The sequence below is a fragment of the Ochlerotatus camptorhynchus genome, unplaced genomic scaffold, assembly GCF_037179485.1.
Source record: "Ochlerotatus camptorhynchus isolate MF236.1 unplaced genomic scaffold, CSIRO-AGI_Acam_v1.1 ptg000357l, whole genome shotgun sequence".
NCBI classification, from domain to species: Eukaryota; Metazoa; Arthropoda; class Insecta; order Diptera; family Culicidae; genus Ochlerotatus; species Ochlerotatus camptorhynchus.
Genome location: NW_027040845.1, coordinates 1124651 through 1138586, shown reverse-complemented (window position 1 = coordinate 1138586; position 13936 = coordinate 1124651). Strand labels below are relative to the sequence as shown.

At 39.9% G+C, this 13936-nt stretch overlaps 1 protein-coding gene across 1 annotated transcript in view; it reads right to left on the bottom strand.

Annotated features, from left to right (window-relative positions):
- The window catches only part of kcc (solute carrier family 12 member kcc), an 836076-nt gene that overhangs the window by 754287 nt on the left and 67853 nt on the right, over positions 1-13936 (bottom strand). Inside the window, exon 2 of the mRNA XM_065231465.1 lies at positions 11599-11962. Coding sequence (XP_065087537.1) covers positions 11599-11695 — 97 coding nt within the window. The 5' untranslated portion in view covers positions 11696-11962. The remainder of the gene's footprint in view (positions 1-11598; positions 11963-13936) is intronic.

The following is a 13936-nucleotide window of genomic DNA, read 5'->3' as shown; positions in this document are numbered from 1 at the left end:
CCCAACTACAACATTGCTCAAGACCACTTTTTGATTAAATGCAAGGATCGAAAGTTATCAATGGTTCAATGCGCTGATGTCTTATGATAATGCTCAATCAACTGCTAAGCAGGCAACATTGGTGTTTCTGGGGCGTTGAATAGGACACAAAAATCATGGCTACTATGTCACACTGCAAAATACAGTGTTGCCTACAGAGCAGCTGCTTGATCAAGTCATAAGTTTACCGATCTCTTAAATAATTAATAACTTTTTCCTGTCTCGTTTTACATAGAAATGATCTTCAGCAAAGTTGTAGTTGATTTTCCATAAGAATGGCAATCGAACAGATTCAAGCTTAATATGGAAAAAGACTAGAAGGCAATGAACAAAAAGTTGAGATTTCCCATAGTAATTTATATGCAAACTTCAAATGGCTTGTGCGAAGTCTGTTTCTAACCAAATGAGGCTAATCAGGACCCGATTTGAAACCATTTAAGCTCTGTGGAGCGAAAAAGTCAAATTTTGCATCAGTCTACTGTATATGTTAATATATAAATGATCAAACATTATTTATTTTTGAAGTTCAATCACTACAAATATAGACAGGCTTCCAATTTTCCAAATGCGAACTGTCAGACTTTACGTTTCACACCACCGCTGTTGTATCTAACTTATATGATACTGAACACCAATTTGCATTGAATTGATTCTCATTTCCAACTGTTTTCTGAATGTTCTTGAACTTCCGCTTAACGATTACCCAATATTTTCCAATTGGGCGCAAGCTCCGGCGAGCTTGGAGGGTTTTTGTCCTTGGATACGACTTGCACGTTGTTGGCGGTATACGTATCATTTTCCCGGAGTGAAAGGAAGCTAGATCTGGCCAAAACAGCACGGAACAACTGTATTTCTTCAAAAAAGGCAACAAGCGGTTTTGCAAACATTCCTTCACATAAATATCTTGGTTGACAATATCAGTTGTCACGAAAATTTCACTTTTCAGCCCACAGATGCAAATCGGCTGCCAAACCAAGTATTTTTTCGGGACCTTTGACAACTTTTTCTGCTTAAACTTATCATGGGTCTTTTCTTTTCCGATAGCCGTGGAAAACTCATGGTCAATTTGACCATTTTTAGCCATTCTGCCAAGTCTGCGTGGGACTAATTTGGATTTTGCTTTAACGCGAGCAGAATTTTGATCTGTTTCTCTTGCTTCGACACCATTTTGTCAACTGAATGGAAAATAGCAAAAACAAAATAGAGGCAACATTCCGTACGCACACACCTACAAAATGAGAGTTTTCTAAATGCACGATTGAAAAAAACGCCAAATATGAGTCGACCAATTTTTGACCGTTCCACCCTTTATATCATGTAATACAGAGCGATTCTTGATATAGCAACTATAACACGTTCTATATTAGGTGATAACCCATACAAACGACCTGTCAATCTATATCACGGATAATGCTTGATATAGCTCATATCATGTTCTGTACACAATATAAACCCGAAAAGCAGCTGTTGGGAACGCGGCCGTAATAAAGCTGGTCAGTATGTTTCAAATGTCACTTTCCATAAAAACCAAAACCAAAATGAAAATCATCGTTGTTTGTTTGCTACCACCATCAATTACAACATCCTCCTTATAAAGAAATAACGATGCGATAAAGTAAACTTTTTTTTTAAATACGTAGGGGAAATGGATGTAATGTCGGCCTAAATGCCCCTAATTTGGGCCCATACATAAACTCAGCAATCGAGTAAAGTTTCAATAGCGACAAAAATATCCATTAGTACCGTCCCAATGACGCGTTCATCTAGATAAAATTGATAAACCGCAGATTTTTAGCGATGGGCCCAATCTTAGATCCAAAGGTCAACATTAGAGCCATTTCCCCTATGTAAATATTTTAAGCGGTGAACTTGGAAAAGCGTTTGATTTTAAGCTTACAGATTACAGATCATTCTGATGAGATCTTTTCCAGTTATTTGTATAAATTTAATTCAATCTTTACCAAATAACGTCTCCAAAAATTAATTGAGAAGCTCGGCTAGCTTGATGGCTGCCACTTTTTCTAACTGAATAGAAGATCATCTGTTTAAGACGTGTTGATCAAAAATTCATATCCAATCCTTATCATGAGCAATTGTTATCGTCGTCTTTTAAGGTCGCCGCCGGGACCGAAATCTAGTAACAGCAAGCCGAATGGGAACTTGATCGTATTTTTTGTGATTTAAGGGGCTCGGCGGCCTACCGGTGACCGATTATGCTTATTGAGCAGAAAATTATGGGTTCAATCTCAAGCTTCATCACATTATAGAGTTTAAGTGTAAATCGGATTTATTTTAAATATAAGATATGGCGTATTTAAATTCGGTTGGAGGAACGAGTGCGTAAAAGAAATAATTTTCGAGTTTTAGGAAAGATGTTTTGATCGGAAATCTAAAACAAATCCTTCTCAAGAGTAGTTTTTTTTATCATAGTAACACAGGGTGGTCAGTGAATTTTCATTTTAAAATTCCCAGTTTTTCCCGGTTTTCCCGGTTTTTCCCGGTTTTCTCGGTTTTTTCCGGTTTTCCCGGTTCAAATCTTAAAAAATTTCCACCTGTTCCTATTCAACAAAAAACGAAATTGAACGCATTTTTTAGAACGTGCTGAAAGGAATTTAGTGAAAGGATAAAAAAAATGATTTAAGAAGATTCCCAAGATTCTGGGCTTTAAAATTTGTGTAGAGACTTAATTTTTTTTTCTTAATTTGTGATTAATACAATCTTCATGATGCAAGATTTGGAGAAAAAATAATTAAAATGTGAGATTTTGAAAAAAATTCAAGATCACAGATTTGAAAAAAAAAATCATACTTATGAGTCGTGGAGTCATAATTGTCACGCTCTGAGACTTGGAAGCATTTTAAGGGTCATAACAAATCAGAACAATCTATAGAATCTAGCGGACAATCCTGGAATTTTTAGCAAAATTTAAAAGAATTCAAAGTGTTGATTTCAAACAAATATTGAGAAGGATTACCTCACAGTTTCCCAAGGAGAAGTTCGTAGCAGAATTCATGAATTATTCTGACATGGAATCCTTAGAAATTGTTAAATGAATTAGGAGGGATTTCTGTGGAGAAGAATGCAAGTTGTTAGGTAATTTTAGAAGATTTAAAAAGGAGTTGTGATAAAAAAAAAACTTTGCGGAAAATTCCTACGCGATTTTACAAAAATTTGTATGGGGATCGTGAGTAAAATGACAGATGAATTTTAAGAAGAATTCCAAGAGAATTATGATCATAATTCAACAAGAAACAGAGTTCTAAGAGTGTTCTGGCAATAATTTCAACTCTAGTGCGAAAGATTCATCACAGAACTCCAACAAAATTAATTGCAAAAAATTTGCTGATAATTAGAAAGAAATTCTTTAAAATACTCCAAGGGGTTTCTTAATAAAATTTCTTAAAATTTCTGCTGTTTTGAATAGAGTTAGAAGAAATTTTTGAAAAGATTTTCAAAGGAATCAATGTCTCCGGATAGGCTAAAGCGAATCCTAAGAAGGATTCCAATGAAATTCTTATAAGTGGTTGCAAGGAAATTCAAAACAGAATTCAACGGTAATTATTACACTGAGCGTTTTCTGGTTTATTTCAGAACAATTTCAAGATAATTCAGAGCAGAATTCCAAGTTAATTTTGGAGCTCATATCATAAGAATTTTGAACAACAAAAAATTAAAACCCCAGAAAAGAATAATTCAGCTTCGGTTTTTACAAACATTTGTTTCCAAAGTCCAGCATCTTCAATATTTTCTTTTAAGGACCATGCACTTTACATCTGAAATTGAAACGACAAAAATCAATTTGCAATATTGCTGAGTGATTAAATTATAAAAACAATAAAACGGGAAACTGAAAAAAATTATGCATTAATGGAGATATTTATTTGGTAAAGGATCACTCCGTTTTAATGGTTTATTCTGCAACTCTGGTGTAAAAGTTTGTTCCTATGTCATGGTTAATTTATTTTCCCCGGTTCCCTTGCCGAATTCCCGGGTTTTTCCCGGTTACTTTTCAAACTCCCGGATATTTCCCGGTATTCTCGGTTTTCCCGGTTTACTGGCCAAACAGCAAGTTGAACAGGAACTTCGTCGTAATTTTTTTTGTGAAATAAGGAGCTCAGTGGCGTTGTGGAGACCGATTATGCTTACTGAGCAGAAAATATGGGTTCAATTCAAAGGGTAGGCCACTCCCCACACCAATCTTGGGTCATATTTTTTGTCAGTGTGCCGCAGGTGTGTTGATTGTGCCGGTCATAGAGCAAACTGCGATTGTTTGTAAAATACCCATCCCAGCAACCCGGTATTTCTGACACCTTGAATGTTTTGGTTTGAAATCACGAGGATTAATCAGTTTGAGGATGACGCGGGAAGTGGCGGGTGTGCGAAATTTTGGTTTTTTTTTGTGTTCATAGGATAATAAAAGTCCTGTGTTTTAGAGTTTTATAATGCCCTCAAAGGCAGACCAGAAACCTAGCCTTTCGTGAAGCGAAAGCAACGGTCTATCAGCGATCGGAAAGAGTTGAAAACGGTGGGGAACATTGTTGGAGACCGACTGTAGAGGATGATGAATAGACTTCTGTTATTTGTTTTGTGTGAGTTGCAGCATTATTTGAATTTAAGGTACTAATGGGGTCTGATTAACTGCCTCTTTCTCCCACTCTAGAACCTACATTTCGTATTTAGGTCTATAAGTGAACTGCTGATCTGAGCTCCTCTGGTATATTTAATTAGAGGATGTTCCTGAATATACAGTCAAACAGCACGTTATGTTGTGAACAACTTCATTGACAGTTGTCCAGCAGTGCTCCCATTTTATTTTCAACAATCCAATGCCTAAGGGATTGTGCCGAAGGTATGCCGATGGATGTGCCCAAGCTGTGTAGAATCTAATTTCGGTACAATGTGCTGAGTGACTTACCCCTTGGTTCAATCCCAAGCAAACTATTAAGGTACCCCATTCTAGTCAAAATTCTAGTACTACGCAATGTTTGTTTTGATTCGCTATGCAAGTTTGACAGATAAAATGAGGGGTTCATGGATTTTCCTATGTTTCGAGGGGTGCATCGATTAGCTTGGGACCGAAGATAGTACCAGAGCTGAGCCAAAAATTTGAACACGTGTCTTCGGGACCTTCTGGTCTTAGAGTTACTTATATGGTTATACCTTAAATCGGGTTTCTTTTATAATATTATGTAAAGCGTAAAGAAAATCGGTTTGATGGCCGGGTACGTAAAAGAAGTAATATTTGAGTTACAGGAAAGACGTGGTGATCGGAAATCCATATCAAATCCGTCTCAAGAGCAGCTGTTGTCGCCGGCGGGATGACAACAAGTTGAACGGACACTTGATCGCAATTGTTTTGTGATATAAGGAGCTCGATGGCCTAGTAGTGATCGATTTTGCATACTGAGCAGAAGACCATGGCTTCAATCCCACGCTCCTTTGCGCTATTGGATCGTTAGGACATCAATTCAGCATATCGTTTACCAAAACGAATTCTGCTGCAAACCGAACCCTTTTATCGAACATCCAAGTGATTTCTAGTGGAAGTGAAGAGGTGTTCTGTGCTTTCGTTAAAGGGAGCATTACGTCAACATATTCCTAACAATTCCTACCTTGTTTTAAATTTTAGAGTTTTTACACATTGATGATGATTGCTACTCCCAAGCAATGTCTATTGGTTCCCTGTGTAATTCCAGCTGGTCTAGCAATAACGGAGTTCCATCCACGAGCGGTAAATTTACATTTAGTTTAAAGAGTTTTTTGGAAGGAATTCCTAAAATATTTTGTTCAAAATTTCGAAATTGAGAAGAAAATATCCAAGGATTACCGGAAAAAAATCATAAGATTATTGAAGGGAATCCTGAAAGTAAAAGCAATTCTGAAGACATTTTGAAATTATCCCAAGGAAATCTTTGAAAAATGTGCACGATAAGTTGCAAAAAAATAATTTACTAATTTACTTTTAGATTCCATACACATAAATTTAAGATACAGGATTACCAAAAACTGTCGAAATTCTGATACTTCATTTGAGAACATATCTCAAGAGTCTGGTCTTAAATTCTAAGCAAAATATTCGAAATGTTGGACTTTGAATATTTATTAATAAAAATTAAAGGTTTTAAAATGCGTTTTATTTTTCAAAGTTCAATGTAATAGATATACATTAGTAGGCATTATGCTTATTGTAAGACCATGCTTCTGTCTTCCTTCTTACCATAAGCCATTGCTCGAACTTTTCTTTTGCACGAGCCAAATTCTATTTCCGCTTGAAATCCTTCAGGCCAATTGCAGTTCCACCCTTTTTCTTCAGTATGTGCTTCACAATTGACCGGTATTCCTCAATTGGCCTTAGTTCCGGAGTATTGGCCGGATTCATCTCCTTGGGAACCACTGTGACGCCATTTTCGCTGTGCCACTGTTTGGTGGAATTTAAGAAGTGGCAGCTTGCCAGAATAGGCAATCCACCTTAAGCTGCTCCAGAAAAGGGAGTTGTCTCTTCCGTAGGCACTCCTCCTGGTAAATTTCGTTTTGATCTTATATTCTTCTGGGGCACTCTTCCGGTCAACCGAGGTATAAGATTCCTGCCCAGGAATTTGTTCAAAAACTGCCAGGAACGAATATAGATCGGGATTTTCGTTTCAAGCGTGCAGGATCGAATCGCGACGTGCTTGCTGCGGTGAAACCATGATGTAAATAAATGAACTTATCAATATAATCAACCTGACAACTAATGCCTACTGTGATTCTATACACTCTTAGCTTGATTCCGATAAATTTTGAACAATGTTACTCAAAAAGAGCCTTAATGGCAGCGTTTTTCATGTGTGCGGATTTTTTCGTGTTCAACCTTTATATATAAAAGTTTCAATAAATTTCCCGGTAAATTCCTGGTTCAGTGGCCACCCTGAACGATACTTTCAGGGACTGGCTGTGATGGTGTTAGATTAGATTAGAAATTATGGTTCTATTCCACTTTTCTTTAAGACTGCTGATAGCCACAATACTGAAAATTACGACCGGACCCGGAAGTTGAATTAATCTAGAGGATTCTACGAACCCACTGAGCCAACCACCGCCAAGCAGTACACAGCAACATTAGCATCAAAAACCGAAAAAGAAACTGTAAATATTGTCGAAACATGTCCAAAAAACAAACCTGGCCCGAATGAATCCCTTTCCCCTGCATATTGAACTAAATCCCCTTGACCACCAGCCACACTCAATCAACTTAATGGAGTCAACTGGAAAATTTCGCTTCACGTCGTTCGCGCAATCCAATTGCCCTCGTATTTTGGCGATCCCGCTGGTGGTCCCGGTTATATATAGACCATTCACCGTACGCGCGCTCGCGTGAAACCAAATTCAATTTCACACAATCCGCCAAAATTATGTATATAGTGTAGCGTCATCAACACCACCACCACCGACAGCCACCATACTATGCCCATTCGGCACCGCTACTGCTTAGCAGAGCAGCTGCACATAATTGAGCGTGGCCAAGAGAGTTATTCGTTGCACCACACCACGCGCTACAAACACCAGCACCGATTCATTGCGTTTGGCAGGTTCGACCAAATTGATGTTCGATTCGTTGCAGTTGCAGTTGCATTCCGACTGATTGAAAACTTCACTCTCACTGTATGTAAATTCTAGAAATAGTTTCCGATGAACCATGGTTTGCGGTAGTGACATGCAGTAAATGCGGGTAGCAAAGTTGAGCTACGGGGTCGGGTCTGGCATTTGAGCCAATGCCAACCAATGCCAAGTGCATTGTCAAGTAGTCGACGGAGGACTTGGTTTGTTGGATTGTCGGATGAGTGACGCGATCGGAATGGTGTTTATCAGCTGTTCATTGTATTTTAGGTTAGGTTGACAGTTAATTTGAGTTTGGTTGAGCCTAAATTAAGCCATTAAATTATGAAATAATTAATAAAAATGAAACGACAGAACTTTCAGCCTCCCTTGGAATAGCTTTGTTGCACATTAGCCATTTCTCCGAACCGAGCATGCTATCTCCGTCATACAATTCCAGGTCGCGCACATGTGGTTGAATATTTGACAATGACTTAAGATGCATTAATAGAACCAACCCTTCATTTACCTACTCTAAATCGAAAAGAGCTGGATCCCACCATGGAGACAGTGTTTACATAACGATTCCGGTCAAACGGACACGTGCTGTTAAGTGTAGACAGTTAATGGATGGGATCAATCTTGTAAGGAAAATTTGCGTTTGATCTGTACACGATTTATACAGACGGAAGGCACGTTCCCAAATAAGCACACGCCTTTGTCCGTCAGCGTATGAATCCATCCAGATGTGAACTGTCACAAGTCACTCCACGCGACGGTTATTAGTGCAAAAGAAAAACTGATCGGTATCAGCCCCCGGTAATCACCCAATGGTCCATTATTTATGGGAAATAGTATAAACAAACAAATAGCTTGCCGTTCGAAATGCACCACTAAGCGCTTCCGATTGTCCTGTAATGCAAATCGTCATCGTCGTCGTTCAGTAACGGAAGTCTTCACATCATGCATCGGAACACTCCGTGATGCAATGACGACGGCGATGAAGCGATATTGGAATGACCACTCCCGTTGTTATATAACTGGTTCGCAATTCAGTCTCAGTACACATGGTAAGGTAGCGTCGGCAATCGTTAGCACCCAAGTCTAATCTTCCAATACTCCAAACACGACCCGCTGTTAACGATTGGTACCCGTAGCGATATGGGAGCTACCGGCATGGCATATGGTATTAATAGAGATGGTTCACCACCCACCGGAGTCGGGAGTCCATCCAGGTCAGTACGGGATGGGTGATAAGATGTAAATTGTTAAATCGACTTGCAGTGTGAAAAGTGCCTCCATTTGAAACGTGGAAATAATTTCCATTGTTCCACGGGGAAAATGTGTTGTTCCGAGATCTATTTTTATAACTGGAGATAAACAACCGGTTGGTGGTATTAGCAGAACTGCTCAGCTGCTGACTCGGTAATGCTTAATTAGAAACTTTATTAATACAATTCGAAAAGGCGGAAATTTCATGAATTTTCTTTCTTCAAATTTGCTTACCAGGCAGTACCAGGCCAAATAAAAAAATATAGAGGGTGGCCAGTAGAGTGATGCAAAATTTGAAATTTTCACTCCACAATACTTAAACGATTCCAAATCGGATCCTGACTAACCTCTCAAAATTTGAACCCATTTGGTGAGAAACTGAGATGGCACAAACCATTTGAAGTTTGTATGGGAATTACTATGGTGAAACCAAGATTTTTGTTCATGTCTATCTAATAATTCACCATATCGGTTTGCTTCAAAAACATTCAACTGTACTTGTAGGAAACTTTCCCAGCTACAACTTTGCTGAAGACCATTTTTTGATTAAATGCAAGGATCGAAAGTTATCAATGGTTCAATGCGCTGATGTCTTATGATCATGCTCAATCAACTGCTCAGCAGGCAACATTGGAGTTTCTGGGGCGTTGAATAGGACACAAAAATCTATGTAATGGACACTATGTAACACTGCAAAATACAGTGTTGCCTACAGAGCAGCTGCTTGATCATGTCATAAGTTTACCAATCTCTTAAATAATTAATTACTTTTTCCTGTCTTGTTTTACATAGAAACGATCTTTGGCAAAGTTGTAGCTGAGAAAATTTTCTATAAGAATGGCTATCGAACTGTTTTGCAGCTCAATATGGAAAAAGACTCGAAGGCAATGAACAAAAAGTTGAGATTTCCCATAGTAATTTACATGTAAACTTCAAATGGCTTTTGGAGGCTAATCAGGACCCTATTTGAAACCATTTAAGCACTGTGGAGCGAAAAAGTCAAATTCTGCATCAGTCTATTGCCCAGCCTTAAATACTCTAGAGTATTTAAGACTGAGAAAGCCGTTTAACAAAGCAATTCCTCTCAAGTCCCAGTCGTCACCATAATTAAAGTAAACAATGACTTGAAATGCCGATTGCTCACGAATCACAACATGTCCACGCTAGCAAATTAGACTAGATAGAGCGAATTTACTCTACCACATGCTGGTGAAGGCTTCTAGGTACAAATATGTCAATTGAATGCCAGAAATGAAAATAATATTATTCAGAGGAATCAAGAGGAAAGCAAATCTGGAGTCATCTTCGATGATTCTAAAGAAATTCTCTAAAAATCCCAAAGATATCCAATGAAGAGTTGTCTTCTAGAAATGTAGGACTTACCTACATAGGTAATTCAGACATTGAACATATCACATTTCATGCAGATCGGAGGTACGGTCAAAAATGTGCAACCCATGGAAGTTGTAGATATCTTACACATCACCAAAGCTTTGTATATATGGATCCCGAATTCAGTGATTTATTTCACCTAATATGGCAAATATAGTTTTCGATTTGATCTCCGACTCTGCTCGGAAAACTATTCAGATCCCACAAACCTCAATGTCTTCATTCCAAATTGATAGACCGAATTCCCAATTCCAGCTATAGTTGGTCAATCATTTCTCACGTCAATATGCGGGCGGTATCTTTTTGTATCTAACCGCAGTCATCCGCCGTAAATAATATTAATTAGACGAAAACGATAGCCATCTCGGCCAACGGGACAAAAAAGCAAACGGTCTACTCAATTCATAATAATAAAATCATATTAGTCGAATCGAGTCGTCGAATCGTCAGCACAGCACACGATGGTGATGGTTTGACTCTATCTGATGTACGTTAGCACGCGGCATATGTTGCATGTCAACATATGGCGGTCCGTCCTTTTGGATTTTGTCATGATGGTGGTACCTAATTTTCAGTGGTTCTGTCATCGCCACAATTCCATTCAGCATCGATTGCGTCTCTTGTGCGGATCATTAAGCTCAATTAATTCACTGCGATAACGCTATGAACATGAAGACGCCATGTATAAACATTTGTTAAGTGTCGTTCAGCTGTTCTTATGTCGTTTACGTTTTAGCGGTGTATCTGTGTCAGTGCTACACCACCGTAAACCGAAATAATTCAGCAGTCAATGACGGCGCTTACATTGTTGGTGTACTACACCGCAAAAACGAAAACGACATTAGTAAAAAAAAATCATTACGCAAACCAATTCAATGGTTCTTACTGACCTACCTAACGCCATAAATTTCCTATCCACCCCAATCCCCATTTGCATCTCGGTCGAATACGCCTATCCTTTGAAAGCCTTCAAACGAATCGCACACTATCCTTTGACCAGAGCGCCCGCATTTTCTTTACCTTCAATTTCGCAAAAGTAAGCAGGAAAAGTGAGCTCACTCCGGTCGTAATAAATTTTCTACACCCAGAAAAAAACACCATAATTACGACCCTGTATACGTGAAGAACCCCCCGTAGACTGTTAGCACTTTCACAACAAATGGCCCCAAAGCACGCAGCTTTCTGCTTTCCAGTACATTGAACGAAGAGCCCACTTTAAGAACGTTCGTTGGTTTGTTCCTAACGTAGCAAAAAAAACTGTGTCACTTGACCGGTAAATCAATCCTTCGGCCCTTCCTGCACCCCTGCAGCAACACTTACCTTGCTTGTCGGAGGAGGACAACAACTTGCCGGTGACCGCTGCAGCTTCCTCGTCCAGCGGCGCTGCCGACTTGGTCACCTTGAAACGTTCCGTCATGTTGATGCGTTTGTGTTTTGGCACCACTCACTAGCACGCACGCACACACCCGCAGACACACTTACACTAAATGAACTTGAATGCCAATTTGGGGGGGGGTTATCTTTTTACTAAAAAAAATTAACTATCAAAACGTAACAAAAACACTTCTTAAAACTTAGATTCACTAGTACATCTAGTGGTAGGAAGGAAGGTTTATTCCGAACGGACGTCACTGAAGTTAAGAAAGCTTTTTGGTCCACACGATGGACAAAGCGATGAATCGATCTGAAAGTAAGGAAAAATCGGATAGAAATTAGTATGTTTAATAGGATCTCGATCGTGAAAAAAAATGTGAGATTCTGGGATGTATTCTAGAGATTGTGGAGCACTGTTTATTGATTCAAGATTTCTAAGACAATCACATTGAGAAAATTGTGCGTCCTGGAATAGTTTTCGATATTTTGAAGTCCTAGATAAATTTAAATGCTTCTGTAAGATAGAACACATTTAATGATCTATATTGTCATAGATTTTTTTTTTCTAAAATTATAAATCAATTGATTATTTTCAACACGAAACTATTGAAAAGGTGGCAATGTCAAGCATAGTCCAATGTACAAATAAAAGCGACAATTTTATCACTGTTTTCATAAAATAAAAGTTCTTCCCAAACCCAGTCGTCATAATCGAGTAACACTTGGTTGCACATCATTCTGCTTTAACCTGAAAAGATATAAAACAAAGCTGCTCTCTAGCCTCACTTAGTTCCAGAACTTCCATAGTTCGTTCGTTCGTTCGCTTCGATATCGAGTTTTTTTTTTCTAGTTCGTTTTATTGCTACGTTCGCGTCGTGGAAGTGCCGTGATCGACAGGCGCATTGGCAAGTCTAATTGCACTTGCCAATAAACAAAGCATAGTATGCAAGCGTACTACTGCTCCTGCATCGGAGGGCCCTAGCAAGAAGGCCCAAACGGATCCCAGCGCTGCTTCGGATGACGCAGCAAATCGGCTACTACAGAGCAACCAATTCTCGGTGCTCGTAGTAGAAAATGGCGGTGGTGACGCCGCTGAAATTGCGAAAAAGGAGCGGAATCCCCCTCTGTTTACCCCGATGAAGGACGTCGCCCAGCTTAGGGATGAGCTGCCAAAACGCAAATTGTTCCCGCGATTCAAAATCTGTAGCGTTGGAACAAAGATCATGTGCTCCAGCCTGCAGCAATACAAGTCGGTCGGTGACCTGCTGAAGAACAGCACAGTGGAGTTTTACACTCACGATTTGCCTTCGATGAAACCATTGAAGGTTGTTTTACGAGGTCTGCCGTCGTACGAAGCGGCTACCGTAAAAGATGAGCTGGTGAGGCTCGGATTGAAACCAGAGGCAGTCCACCCAATGAATCGACGGCCTATGCCCAATACCAACTATCGTGACCAACTGTTTCTGGTCCACCTCACGATGGGCTCCACCAACCTTGCTGCGCTCAAGAGCAACATACGTGACCTGTTTCAGGTCATTATCGACTGGGAATACTACAAGCCACAACACCGTGATGTGACCCAATGCACAAGTTGCCTCCCCTTCAGCCATGGCACGAAGAACTGTCATATGAAACCACGCTGCGACAAGTGTGCTATGGCCCACTCGACGGCGACCTGTGCTCAAGATGATGACACCGACCCGAAGTGCGTGAATTGCGGCGGAACTCACCGTGCCACTACTCGGGACTGTCCCAAGCGAACGTAATTCATCACCATGAGGAAGAAGGTGGCTACTAGCAACCAGCCAGGCCGGCATCGAAATAAACGTGCACCACCAGCCATCACGGACGAACAATACCCGGCAATCCATCCTCGTCGTCTGGTCCCAAATCTTCCACCACTACCTCTCAACAACAGTCAACGAGCCGCCCCCTCAGCTCAGCATCGCCTCACTGCTGCTGCAGCTCTGCCAAATCAAGCTTCTGCCTCGGCGCCTGGACTATCGTATGCGCGTGTTGCCTCAGGTGACTCAGTTGACGAATCTCCGTTAACATCAGAGGAACTAGTAGTCTTGTAAGCGGTCACGGTAGTCGACACATTTTCTGTGATATTTGACTGCCTTTGCCTCCGACACTTGCAAAACAAGCTATCATAGTACAGTACCAAACTAAAATGTCGTATGACAGGCTCTGTCATACGACACTGTCGCCGAAGACCGTCACGAATGTATGTATTTTAGTTTTTCCCATAATAAGAGCTGCTGATGGTGTGCTTGTGTGAATT